This window comes from Rhinolophus hipposideros, assembly GCF_964194185.1.
Source record: "Rhinolophus hipposideros genome assembly, chromosome: 10".
Lineage (NCBI taxonomy): Eukaryota > Metazoa > Chordata > Mammalia > Chiroptera > Rhinolophidae > Rhinolophus > Rhinolophus hipposideros.
Genome location: NC_138056.1, coordinates 37,989,524 through 38,004,024, shown reverse-complemented (window position 1 = coordinate 38,004,024; position 14,501 = coordinate 37,989,524). Strand labels below are relative to the sequence as shown.

General features: G+C 41.9%; 1 protein-coding gene and 1 pseudogene across 2 annotated transcripts in view; one reads left to right on the top strand and one right to left on the bottom strand.

Annotated features, from left to right (window-relative positions):
- The window catches only part of RRAS2 (RAS related 2), a 69,525-nt gene extending 61,716 nt beyond the window's left edge, over positions 1–7,809 (bottom strand). The window contains exon 1 of the mRNA XM_081064430.1: positions 7,390–7,809. Within this exon, the coding sequence (XP_080920556.1) occupies positions 7,390–7,497 (108 nt within the window). The 5' untranslated portion in view covers positions 7,498–7,809. The remainder of the gene's footprint in view (positions 1–7,389) is intronic.
- Positions 7,810–7,838: 29 nt separating this feature from the next.
- On the top strand, positions 7,839–12,285 carry LOC308503388 (COP9 signalosome complex subunit 4-like; annotated as a pseudogene). The gene is made up of 2 exons: positions 7,839–8,031; positions 11,598–12,285. The product of its transcript is annotated as a COP9 signalosome complex subunit 4-like (transcript).
- The last annotated feature ends 2,216 nt before the right edge of the window (positions 12,286–14,501 follow it).

Sequence of the window (14,501 nt, the reverse complement as noted above, 5' to 3'; positions counted from 1 at the left end):
TTGTATTATTCATTTGAAATAAGGTTCTGTTCACTTGTTTCTGTGTGTAATCTACTTTAGGGTGGTTTTCTTCCTTCATCACTTGTTTTTATTGATGTTTGCTGTTTATACATGGAGTATGTGACATTACATGGTTCCAAGTCAGAAAGGTATCCTCAGAAGAGTCACCACCCTCACTGCCACCCAACCCCTACAGGTAACTAATCTCATTAATTTCAGACTTCTTCCTGTGCTGTTTTTATCCTAATGAGCATACAGTTTATCCTTATTTCCCCTTCTTTCTTACAGAAAAGGTAGTATATTATGCATACAACAGATACTTTTCTACTCTGCCTTTTTCGCTAAACAATATATCCTGGAAAACACTCCACATCAGTTCAGAGATATTTCTCATGGTTTTCATAGCTGCATATAACGTTCCATTGGGTGAATGTATCGTATTTTCTTCAACCCCTCTACTCTCTTGTAGGTTGCTTGTAATTATTTTAATCACAAGGCTGTGACCTCATACGTGTGTACTTTTATTCTGTTGAAAGTGTATCTTCAGGATAAATTCCTAGATTTGGGGTTACTGAATGAAAAGGTAAGCACACATGTAGCCAAAACAAAATCCATTTTATGTCTCCTGACACAATGCACTATCGAATAGAAGAACCTATCATTTCTGTGTTATTCCTGCCCCCAAAATGTATAACCTGAATCTAACCATGAAGAAACAAACTCAAATTGAGGGAACTCTACATATAACTAACTTGTACTCTAAAAATGTCAATGTCATAACAATGACAAAGACTAAAGAACTGTTCCAAATTAAAGAAGACATGGAAACAGAATGCATTGTATAATCCGAGATATCCTTTTTTAAAATTTTTTTTTAATTGGGAAATATTGGGGAACAGTGTGTTTTTCCAGGACTCAGCAGCTCCAAGTCAAGTCATTATTTTCAATCTAGTTGTGGAGGGCGCAGTTCACTGGCCCATGTGGGGATCGAACAGGCAACCTGGGTGTTATGAGCACCGTGCTCTAACCACCGAGCAAACTGGCCACCCCTGAGATTTTCCTTTTGCTATAAAGGGCATTACTGGGACAACAGGCAGAATCTGAAAAAGTTCTGCATATCAGATTAGTAGTAAATATATCAATGTTAATTTCTGATATTACTTATATACTATGTTTATGTAAGTAAATGTCCCTGTTTTTAGGAAATGTACATCAAGGTATTTAAAAATAAGGGGCACTGTTTTCAACTTACACTCAAATGATTCAGAAAGAAATTGTATCTATATATGGGGGGAGGGATGAAACAGATATGATAAAATGTTAGCATTGGGGAAATCTAGGTAGTTTTTTTAAAAAGCAACACTGGGTGTCATTTTGACATTTATCTTTGTAATTCTAGTACTGAACATTTACTTACTTGTAAACAAAACTCCGTCTCCTAGGAAAAAAACATGACCATACGAGGTGACAAGATTGTTGGTATTAAACTATTAATATCTACAAACAACAAATTCCGTAAGACTATAAAATGTTTAAGACAATGCTATTTAATGCTATATAACCAAGAAACAATCACATTGCTTTTATAAAACACTTAAAAATAAAACATAACTGATAAAAGACAAGGAACTCAGTGAATTATGTCTCCAGTAGCAGTTTTAGGCAACTTACATTTCTTTGCTTCTTTCAAAACCACACAGAAAATATGTGAATAAATATACAAATCTTTGTATTTTTCATAAAAGCCTGAGAGACATTTTTCTTTTTGAAATAGAAACCAAAGGCCTACCAAGGACATCACTTTAAACTAAATTTCAATCCCAAACATAGACTCAGTGGTTCTAGCCAAAGTAATTCAAGATCAAGGCCTTTCAAGAAGATTCAATGACTAGTAAGTCCACACAGCCTACAGAGAGAGTGAAAGCCTTCTACTCATTATCACTTTTCAGTAAGGAAGGCACAGTAGAACTAATACCCTAACAGCACTTCTATTTTTCCTCACCAAAAAAAAAAAGGAATAAATGTTCATATGGCATCACAAAATCTGTTTCAATTTTAATTTGAAAAAGGAACCTTGGAATCTTTTCAAAAATGTGAAAACATACTATTTAAGAAAGTCTCTTTCCCCATCCCTCCCCCACTTTTAAAGTTACCAATTTATTTTCCTAAGTGAATTCAACAGACTACTTTCATTTATTTCAACACTTAGGAAAGACCCATGACACTTCAGCAACACAGATAAATTAAAAATCCCACCGCAGTAGGTAGCTGCCTGTCATCACTCTGCCTTCTGAACTACTCAACATACATGACCTCTCTACACCCCTGCAACTTCCTCATACCTGGACAGACGGACGGACACACACGGACGGGGACACACACACACACACACACACACACACACACACGTTAGAACGAATAAAATGAATCAATTTTAAGAAATCCTGGAATTTCCTTCTATTTCTCCTATTTCTTTCTATTGACAAAGACAGCCAATCTTCTGTAAGTAGAATCTAGCTCTTCCTCGAGTACCTAGCACCTGTATCTAATAACTGCCTAGAACCATTTCAGCTGATCGAATAAGGAAATCTCTAGTATGTACCACCATTAGGAGAGATGCCGTATTTTCCAATGCTAAGAATTCATTTGTAAATTACTCTGAAAATGTAAAATAAAAATTTGCACACTGAAAAATAAGTCTACAGTATAGTTTCAAATTCACAAAGTTAACTTAAGTGACTTATAATTGCAGGATGTGTCAAGATGTAGCAATAGAACAGCAATTCAGCAATCTAAATCTTCACACCTGCATTAATTCACGATGAACACAAATACATGAGTCTTGAAATCTCTTCTAGGATCTCTGTCCCAAGAAAAGGCAAGGAAAAAGCACTCTAGGTAAAAAGCAATGCCTGAGTCAGGTCCAAATTAACAGGTTGTAAAACTAACTGAAACTACTATGTGAGAGAGAAACCAGCTACCCCCTATATAGCTCAAAATCTGACAAACTGCTGAACAAAAAGTCAGGATACTAAACGAAGAACAGAAGCTGAGAAATTCCTCTCTGTAATTGTGCAAAACATGTTTGGTCTCTTTCTCAGAGTTGCTAGGCTAGCATTAACTCAAAACCCCAATGATTACTCCATTACTTCCCAAAATCAAACCCCAACTGATAAAGAGAATTTCCCCAACTCGAAATGGGATCAACATTCATCACTTAAGTGCTACACAGAACTGAGGAGGGGAGTATGAGTTTGGCGTGGGAGGGTGGGGGCTGTTGAAGACTTAACAATGAGAGAACAGCGTCCATGTCAAGGAAAAATGAAAACATTACGAACTTTGAAGGAACAAGATATTGACTAGCAAATAAAACCAGGTACCTTATAGATGGCACTGTGCTGAATGATTTGCATGTAAACCCTAAAGGTACTGTTATTTATTTATTTAAAGATTGTTTTATTGGGGAAGGGGTACAGGACTTTATTGGGGAACAGTGTGTACTTCCAGGACTTTTTTCCAAGTCAAGTTGTTGAATTTTCAATATTAGTTCAATCTTAGATCTTAGTTGTGGAGGGCGCAGCTCAGCTCCAGGTCAAATTGACGTTGCTAGTTGCAGGGGGCACAGCCCACCATCCCTTTTGGGAGTCGAACCAGCAACCTTGTGTTTGAGAGCCCACGCTCCAACCAACTGAGTCATTCCGGAGCTCAGCGGCAGCTCAACTCAAGGTGCTGTGTTCAATCTTAGTTGCAGGGGGCGCCGCCTACCATCCCTTACGGGACTTGAGGAATTGAACTGGCAACCCTGTGGTTGAGAGCCCGCCCTCCAACCAACTGAGCCATGGGGGAGGCAGCTCAGCTCAAGGTGCCGTGTTCAACGGGTGGAGCCCACCATCCCTTGCGGGACTCGAGGAATTGAACTGGTTGAGAGCCCACTGGCCCATGTGGGAATCGAACTGGCAGCCTTCGGAGTCAGGAGCATGGAGCTCTAACTCCTGAGCCACCGGGCGGAACCCAAAGGTACTATTATTAATCTCCCTTTTTATATGGGGAAATTGGCTTGGAGAACCTAAGAAACTTGACCAAAGACACACAGCTAGTTAGTTAACTGAGCAAAAAAGAACCTTGAATTTGAAAGGTTCAAAGATTTATTCACCCAAAGTCAACATTTTATAGAGAAGAGACTGAAGCCTTGATGAGATTAAGGGAGATTAAGATTCCCCAGTGTAGGCTGAGTAGGGAGACCTAGAACCCCGATATTCAGTGTTCTCTTCATTGCACTTTGTACAATGTTAAGATAATTTCCTAACTAGAGTTTACTCACCGTTTAGGTATTCTATTTACCAACAGAACTTAAAACATTTTTCAAAAAACTATGAACAGAAACAAGGTCGTGTATTCGCAATACTCTTAATAACAAAATATTTTACATTTATCACATTTTATAATGTGTTATATTCATTTTAAAGAAAAGCATCTCAATTAAGTAATTACTGCTTTAATTTCATAATTTTGCAGTTTTTCATAAGTACAGGAGACAACAAGTAAAGCTAAGGTTAAAGAAAGAGCTAAAGGCAAAAGATGCTTTTAAGTTCTCCACTCCCAAATCTGTTTCATTTTTTTCTGCTCAAAATTATAAAACAGAAAAATATATATTGAACACTATAAAGTGGCTTTCTTTTAATCTCAAGAGCTTAAAAAAATAATTAAAACCAATTTGTGATATCCTGGTCTCCTACAAAGAGACACTGACTTCCGCTTGTTAAGATTATTATCCTCTGCCCTCTCCTCTCCCTTCAATTACTACTGCTAGACAATCACAGCAGAATGACTTTTAATTTCCCAGGAGTGAGACAATAAATAGTGGATCCATTAAGAGTAGGTGATAAATAGTCACATTAGCTCCATAATCTAAGATTAATATAATAACAAGCAGAATAATGTCTGTAGCCTTAATATGCACTACACGTTTTTCTAAACTCTTGACATATGTTAACTCATTTAATTTTCACATCAGTGGTATGTGGTCTTTTGTTATTTCTCCAGTTTACAGATGGGGAAAACTAAGGTAAGGAGAGGTTAAATAATTTGCCTAAGATTACACAGAGCTGAAATTCTATCCAGGTAGTCTGGCTCCTACCTCTCCACCAAGTCTCCTCAAAGTCTGAGGCTATGTTCCTCCCTTTCTCTGGCCCCAAGTCATCTGCCTATGCCAGCCCCCTCCCTTCCCTGCCTCTTCTCTCCAAGCTAGACTGTTACTCCCACATACTCACGTAAGACCTGTCCTCTCTCCCCATTACCAAACCTACACGGTACTTTCTTTCATGGATCCTCTCCAAGCTAACTTTGCCCTGATTCTGAATTTTCTTTGCATTTAAACATTACAGACCTGTACACCTGCACACTTATAATTGTCATCATTAACTGGTACATACTACACGCTAAGTCCAACACTAAGAGTGTTCCCATAATTTAAAGGATTGTAAATTTGTGATCGGACTCACTTTACTAAACAGAATTGAGGTTCAGAGAAGATAAATATTGTGGCAATGTTCTTACAATGAATAAATGCCATAGCAAGATCACGCACTCCAATCTGTACAACTCAAAGCTCACTTTTTCTATGTATAACTCCATGTCTTCCCCATGCATACATGTCTCCTTTATTTCTTTTACATCAGCTAGAGCACCTAGGTACATTACGCTTCTTGAAGAAGGTATTTCTTTAACAATGAATTCTATAAAATCATTAGGAAGACAGCAAATTACCACTATCTTAATGGTTTCTAATACTATTTCCAAAAACAAAAGGTTTCCAATTCCTTAAATAATTAGCAGCTTATCTTCAGATTCAAATACATTCAGATGGTCCCTCCCCCAAAAAAAATCTAAAGAAATATTTGTAGTTGAAGTCTTTTAGGTAACACTGCTTATTAATACTAGAACACAGGATTATTCTCACTCCTCACCAACCTCCCCCCCACCACCACCACCATTAACTACAGTCTCCACAGAAAGGGTTAGCTATAAATTGTTTTGCTTTGCTATTAGTCTCTCTTGATCCTAGGAAAATAGCAACATGACAGCATCCCTGATTCTGTAGCCTGCTAAACTTAAACGAATCTCACCTCTAAGTGTAATTTTTTTAAGCTCATTTACATAAACATCTTCTCTTCCTAGATACAAAGGTTCTAGCAGCAGTTTTTGATACCTTGAAACAGTGTAACAGCAATTCTTGCTCATTTAGTCAATGGGAAAGGTAACGATCACATTTATGTTATAGTACTCTGTATTTTAATGTCACTATAAACATTAAGTGAAATGAAATAAGCTCTTCCAGTATCCCAACGGGTAATAACGTGAAACGGAAACCAGAAATAAATACTTCACCACAGCATCTTAACAGTACTCATGATACAAGAGTATCTTTGTTACCTGTTATAACGGGGTACACCCTTCGTTCTCTCCCACCATAGGCCACACCTTCTAGGTTGTTGGCAAAAGGCAATATCTGGGTTTCTCTTTTCTTAAACGCCCCAAAATTTCACTCAAACCTCTTACCAAGGGCAAATCCTAAGGATGAAGAATTCCACCTCCCTTTTCTTTACCATCCCTGACTTTCCATCTCCAGGTAACAGACAGGGTTGGGGGTGGGGACGAGGGTGGTGGGAAGAGACACAGAGCGCTCGGTCGATCACCTCCTAGCCCGGCCCATCCCTCCCAAACTTCACCTTGGCACCAGGAATTCCTAGGAAATGGTCTCACCCCTATCGGAGAACACTGTTAACTTCCTCGAAGCCACCATTTCCCCGGGGCGTTATCACACACTCCCACCCGGACACATTACCTAAGAGATTACTTTTAAAAAAAGCACAAATACACACAAAGAGCAACACACTGCTTGCAGCGGGCAGCTCCCGCTCGGCGTGAGCGGAGAAGCCCGCAGACCACGCGGAGCCGCGCGCGGCCAACTCGCCACCGCGATCGCACCGACGGTGCCGCAGGCGGCCGGGCGGCTGGAAACCCAGCGCGCAGGGCTGCAGCCCCACGCTGGACGCCCGGCTCTCGGCCCTCGGGGCAGGAAGCCCGGCGCGGCGGCGCGGCCTCTGCGAAGGGCTCGGGCCCCGGCCGGAGCGATAAGGTGGATCGGCGCTTCCCACCCTCCCAGCTCCGCCCTCCCGGCCACATTCCTGAGAAGCCCGACTCCCGGGACGCCGGGCGGACGGAGCAGCGCGGCGCCGCAGCCCGGGGCCGAGAGGACGGAGCCCGCCGCGCGCCCCCTCTGGCCCGCGCGGCGCCTCCGGGGCGGGGTCGCGGCGGCCGCCCGCCACAGGTAGCGCGAGTCCCCGCCCGCCGCCGCCCCGGCGCCCCCGGCAGGCCCGCTCCAGGCACCTGGATGAACTGGATCGTGAGCGCCGACTTGCCCACGCCGCCGCCGCCGACCACCACGAGCCGGTACTTCTCCTGGCCGGAGCCGTCCCGCCAGCCGGCCGCGGCCATGGGGACGCCGCCGAGCCCAGCCCGGCCACGCCGAGCCGCCGCCTGCCTTAGGCCCGGCTCTGGGGACGTGTGCGGCCGGCTGCTGCAGGCGAGCGGCCGGGCGGGGGTCCCAGGCGCCCGGAGCTGCCGGGAGGGCCGGGCGGTGCGGCAGCGCGGCGCCCTGGCTGGCCGAGATCCGCCCGAGGCGCGGAGAAGCGGGGCGACTGTAGGGGCCACGGGCGGCCGCGGCCGGGGGGCGCGCTAGTCCACGCGTCTCCGCAGCGCCTGCCGAACGCAGCCTTCAGCGCCGCTACAAATGGCCGTCTGGGGGCCGGACTGCTAGGCTGAGGTGCTGCATATGCATGAGGGGGGCGGGCCGGGGCGGGGCCGCGCGGGCTGGAGCGGAGATTCGGGAGCCGACCCGGGGCTCAGACCCCCGCGGCCAGGCCCTTCCAGTCCCTCGACTGCGAGTGTGTGCGCGCGCGCGCGTGTGCGTACGTGTGCGAGGAACAGCATGGGAGTGGGTGTCAAGTGGAAGTGGAAAGACGGTAGACGGTGTGCGACCATAATTGTGTATGTCAGGGATTGTCAGGGATTATGTGGATGAAAAATGCAGCATGTGAAGGCATGTGTGAAACATAGAGCTGTTGTCATCTTAACTCACTTTGTCAGAGAGTAAATATCCTGTTTTAAGAGTACAGATGGTGACCAGGATTGTGTGAAAAACAGTATGTGACAATGATTGAGGATTAGAGCAGTGTCACGGTAATTGTGTGTGTGATGAGCTTATGGTGACTGTGTGAGGAATGTGACAGAGACTGAGCACTGGGGAATAAGCCACAGTGGTTGAGCATGCGTGGACAAGAGTGCATGTATGTGTCAGAAGAGTGTTTTAGTGGGGTGTCTAGGTCTGAGAAATATATGATAATTGTGCATGCAGAGTATGAGTGTGAGAGATTAGTTTGTATTTATTTACGTTCTGCATACCAGGCACTGTGCTGGAAATCCTTCTGTGAACAAACTGATATCCTTGCCCTCAGGGAACTTAGAGTCCATTGGGAGAGACAGTCAGGGCAACAGGCCAAGGGTAAGGCATAATAATAAGGGCTGTAACCACTAAGCACTGGTGGCGTGTGTGCCCATAGGAGAAGCACTCACCCCAGAGCTGGGTGGTCAGGGAAGGCTTCCTAAAAGACCTGAATAATAAATAATATAGATAGACAAATAATTGGAAGACAGGTACTCCAAGAAAAGGAAACCACATATGCCAAAGCCAGAGCTGAGAAGATAAGAATTATGTGACATTATTTTGAATATTTTGGGAGAGTTTGCATGCCACAGATTGTGAATGAAACGTGGATTATCTATCTGTATGGTAGTTTAACCAAATGTAGCAGGAATCACAACTCTATGTACAGGCGGTGTAGGGTAGTAGTTATATAAGGCCGTGGGCTCTGGGGCCAGACTGGATTCAAATCCTAGTACTTTCAAGAATGATGTGATGTTGGGAACTAACTTAACCTTTGTGCCTCAGTTTCCTCTTTTCTAAAATAAGGAGAGTAAGACTACCTACCTTAAGGGGTTTTTTTGTTTGTTGTTTTTTTTAGCAAGAATCAAATGAGTTAACACATATTATAGTGCCTGGCATATAGTAAGCACTTATGGCAGTTTTGGAACATGACTGCATGTTCTTGGACACAACCTAGTGACTCTCTTGGAACCAGTAGAATGCAGCAGATGAGATGTTGTATGACTTCCAAGGCTAGGTCAGAAGAGGCCACATAGCTTCCACCTGTTCTCTTGGGATTCTCGCTCTGGGAGAAACAAAGTAGGAAGTTTGGCTACACTAAGAGTGCCATGCCAGAGAAGCCACATGTAAGCATGCCAGTCAAAGGTCCAGCTGAGCCCCTATCCTACTGCCAGCATCAACTGCCAGCCATGTGAGACATCTTGGACACCCAGCTCTGTCCAGCCTTCAGATGACTACAGCCTCTGCTGGCATCTGACTGACTGCAACTGCTTGAGAGATTCCAAGCAAGAGCTACCCAGCCCAGCCCTTCCTGACCCACAAAATCATGAACAAAATAAAATAGTAAACTGGTTTTACTTTTTAAAACTTTTTATTTGGGAATAATTTCTATGTATAAAATATAAAGAACACCCATACACCTTTACCCAAATTCAACTATTGTGAGTTATTTACCCTACTTCCTTTATTATTCTCTCCTCTCTATCTTCCTTTATGTTTCTCTCTTTCATATTTGTGTGATATATATTCATGTATATAAATTTATGTGTAATTCATTAGTAAAAATGATTTTTTTAGCCATTTAAGGGTAAGTCACAGACATTATGACTCTTTATCCCTAAGTGCTTCAGTGTGTATTTCCTAAGAATAGGGATATTATCTCACATAACCACAGTGCTTTATCAACTTTAGCAAACTTAACATTGATATGAATACTTTAATCTACCATTTATATTCCAATTTTGTCAGTTGACTCAATAATGTACTTTAAAGCATTTTTTCCCCTCTAGTACAGGATCCAGTCTAGGGTCAGGCCTTCCATTTAGTTGTCAAATATCTTTCGGTTTTTGAAGTGTGGAAATGGTTGTCTTAAGCACCTATTTTTCTTTGTGGGGGGAGGAAGTTTGTTACACAGCAGTAGCAGCCAGAAAAGCCTCAATGACAGATATTATTATCAATGTAAAAAGAAGGAGAAAAGGGAAAGAGAAAAGAAAAAGGAACCCACATCAAGGAGGAGCTGAGAAAGGGCCAGTTATGCTTCCGATAAATGCCTCTCAGTGTTTGCCTAGCCCTGAAATTTCCCATAATCCTTCAGGACCGAGAAGATGACCAAAGAGTCCTCCTTATGCTCCTTCCCTCCTAAAGTACAATCCAAAATCTTTCTCTCCTTTCAATTAGGTATGATAATCAGAAAAGCTTACCAAATCTAAGAAATATCCAAAAGAAAGTAAGTTATTCTCTGAGCAAAAAAACATAGCTATATCAGCCACAACTATTTAGTCTGGGGAAATCAGATATACGAGTAGGTCATAAAACAATTATAATGAATTCCTCAGTATTCTATGACTGTGTATCTGGCAGAGGAGTGCTCGGGAGGTTCTGAGCCTGATGATAGTTAGACCAGCAAAAGAAAAGGAGGCTACTGTAATATATACAAACTATTAAGCACTTATGTGTTCGGTGACTTGAGTTTTCAGGGAGAAATCCATTTTCAGTAGAACCTATTTCAATAATCTATTTGCTGAGCTGCTTCTTTGCCTGATTCCTGACCAAGATTTTCTTTCCTTCCTACTCTGCACCACTACACTCCTATGTATTGGACAATTCCAACACTGAAACCAAGCATGTAAACCCATTCTGTTGAAAACGTGTTGGTTGCCTCCCAGGCATCTATTTTCCTGCTTTTCAAATAGTATATCCATATTTCCCCTCCGTAGTTTGGGAATGGTTGACATGCACCCACAGCTCCAAGGGATCACCCTCATTCACTTAAGATTATCAACCTCCACTGGACACAGTAATTAGCTGAAGGATGGGCATATGACCAAAGACAGGCCAAGAGGAACAGATTCAACTGTACAATCAAAACTACAATGAGATATCAATTCATACCCACTAGGATGACCATAATCAAAAAGACAGATAATAACAAATGTTGACGAGGATGTAGAGAAAGTGGAACCCTCATACATTGCTGAGAGGAATGTAAAATGGTGCTGCTGCTTTGGAAAACAGTCTGGCATTTCCTCAAAAGTCAAATAGGGACGAAAGATGGCGGCAACCATGCAACAGGATTTGGCCCACCTCATGAATTCGAGCTGCTCTTATGAAGATCTGGTAGGCAACTATTGACAGATCCTGGGAAAAAAACATTCAGTTATCTGGGGAAGAAGCTTTGAAAGCTTTTGTGGAAGCAATGGTAAATAAGAATGTCAGCCTTGTGATCTCACGATAGTTCTGACATCTCCCTAACCTGCCTGATAGCACAGCCATAAAAATCTATCATTTTACCTTGGGAAACATCCAGCCGAAAGTCATTTCATTTGAGGAGCAGTTTGCTTCCATAAGACAGCATCTTGCATCCATATATAAGAAAGAAGAAGATTGGAGAAATGCAGCCGAAGCGTTGGTGGGAATTCCTTTGGAAACAGGACAAAAACGAGCTCTTACAAGACAACAGTGCATGAAAGTGAAAGACTAGAGGCCTTCAAACATGCTTTGCACTGTACCGTCTTAGCACCGGCAGGACAGCAGTGTCTCAAATGCTAGCTACTCTTTATAGGATAAAAGGTGCCAGCAACTTGATGCTTATGGGATCCTAGAGAACATGTACCTGGATAGGCTCATCAGAGGAAATCAACTTCAAGAATTTGCTGCCATGCTGATGCCCACCAAAAAGCAATTACAGCTGATGGTTCTAGCATCTTAGAGCTGTTATTGAACACAATTTGTTGTCCTCAAGCAAATTATATAATAATATTACCTTTGAAGAACCTGAAGCTCTTTTAGAAATCCCTGCAGCTAAGGCAGAAAAGATAGCATCGCAAATGATAACAGAAGGATGTATGAATGAATCAGATTGGTGGAATAGTTCATTCTGAAACATGAGAAGCCCTGCCAACATGGGACAAACAGATCCAATCGCTTTGTTTCCAAGTGAATAACCTTTTGGAAAATTAGCACCAGAATGGACAGCACAAGCCACGGATGCCCAGATGTCTCAGGGAATCCTTGTAGAACTTCTGTGCACACGACATCTTTTCCCATATTGTACAGATTAATTTCACTGTCTCCAAAGCATCTGCGTCATGACCTTACATATTTCAATCCCTTTAATGCTGGATTCCTTTTAAAGAAGACATTATTAAAGCAGGAAGTACAAGCATTTAAAAATATGTAGTTCTCATATATTCAGGGTCTCTGTATATCAAGCTAACTCAGATGGTTTGAAAGCTTTTCTTTAAATGTAGTAAATGAAATATCTGTGGCTAAAAAGTTTGGGATTTGTGATAACTTTGTAGTCATGTAAAACGTAAGTATGTTGTACCTCTCCAAATGTGGCTATTCTAATAAATAAAGAAGTGAGCCCCCCCAAAAAAGAAAGTTAAACACAGAGTTACATACAACCCAGAAATTCTACCCCTAAGTATATACCCAAGATAAATTAAAACATATGTCCATATGAAAACTGTACATGCAAATTCATAGCAGCATTATTCATAGTAGCCAAAAAATGGAAACAACACAATTGTTCAACTGATGAATGGATAAACAAAATGAGGTATATTCATAGAATGGAATATTATTTGGCAATAAAAAGGGATGAAGTATTGATATATGCTACAACATGGATGAACCTTAAAGGTATGCTAAATGATAAAATCAGTCACAAAAGACCACATACCATATGATGCCATTAATACGGAAGGTCCACGATAGGAAAATCTATAGAAACAGAAAATAGATTAGTGGTTGCTGGGGCTCAGGGAGTAATGGTATTACCAGTTGAGTAACTGATTATGGGTATGGGGTTTCTTTTGGAGATATGAAAGTGTTCTGAAATTAGATAGTTGTGAGAGTTGCGCAACTCTCAATATACTAAAAACCACTGACTTACACACTTTTAAAGTAAATTTCATGGTATATGAATTAAATCTCAATAAAGCTATAAAGAGAAAGATTCAATTACAGGGTTTTATTTGAGCTATCAAGAAAATATTTTTTACTTCAAGATGTCCCCCATATCAACTCTATTCCTTTATTTACTTATTTATTTTATTTAACTCAGAGTCAAGGGTTCAGAAAGCAAGAAGCCCGTATGCTCAACTCTACCTAGACATTCTATTCCAAAATGCTTTCTTGCCCTCAGAAAGTACCCCAAACGTGTACAGCAAAAAGAAACTCCCCTGCAAAAACAGATTGCTAAAGACATAGGAGAATATGGGGAAAATTTAGTTGTCGTTCGAGCCAATTAAAGATGATTTTTACCTTTATCCGAAAAGGTTCCTTCTCACGTAGCTGGGAGATAACAAGGTGAGGTACGGAAATACACATGGGATGGATGACCTAGAACCTTGGGAAGAATGATAGAAATCATTGCCCTTACCGAAAAAAATCCTGTGACTAGGGAAGGAATTTCTTTCCCAATATGTCCTAGCAAGTTGTTAACAGGATACAGGTCTCCTGACTCCCCTGCTCAGAGTACTTTGCCCCACGCCAAGCTGTGTGTTGTCCAGAACCCCTCAGAGCCTCACAACGTAGACCATGTGATGCTGTCAATCAAGGCTGTCGAATGCATCATTTTGACTTAAGTTGAGCAATTGTCTGGTTAAAGGGTTGTCAAGAGATTTCAACAGGCAGATTTAGGGCCAGATTTGACCAACAGATATGTTTCAGCCCACAACTCAATTCCAAAAAAAAGTGTTTTTTTTAATTGGTTGCCAATATTTAAAAATAGGTTATGTTACAAACAAATCTGGATTTCTAACTCTTCCTGAAAAATTAAGTGGAATATCTAGTAACACCAGGCCAGCATTATCATTTGACAGCTGTCTAAAGGTTAAGTACAGGCTGCCCTCGAGGAGAAGGTGTGGACGCTCCTGTTTTTCAGTCTCCAGCACTCTTGTATCACACCCCACCCCTTTCATGTCACCTGCCTGGTCTTTGTGGGCATTAAGAGCTTGCACATCCTACTGCTATATGCCAATGTTTTCAACCTAAGCTGTGCCTCTGAATCCCCTGTGTGCCTCAAAATGAGGAACCTGGGCTCCACCCCAGACTTAATAAATAAGAATCTCTGAAGTTACAGAGCAAGAATCTGAAGTTGTATTATTTAAATTTCTAAAGTAACTCTGAGACATTTCCACAACTGAGAACTCTTGGAGGAGAGTAGACTCATTGAGGTCCACACTATTTCAGGACAAACAATGACATTCTCATCTGGAATGTTGGTTACTCATCATCTCTAAAAAACCACCATTGCCCAAATACCATCCCT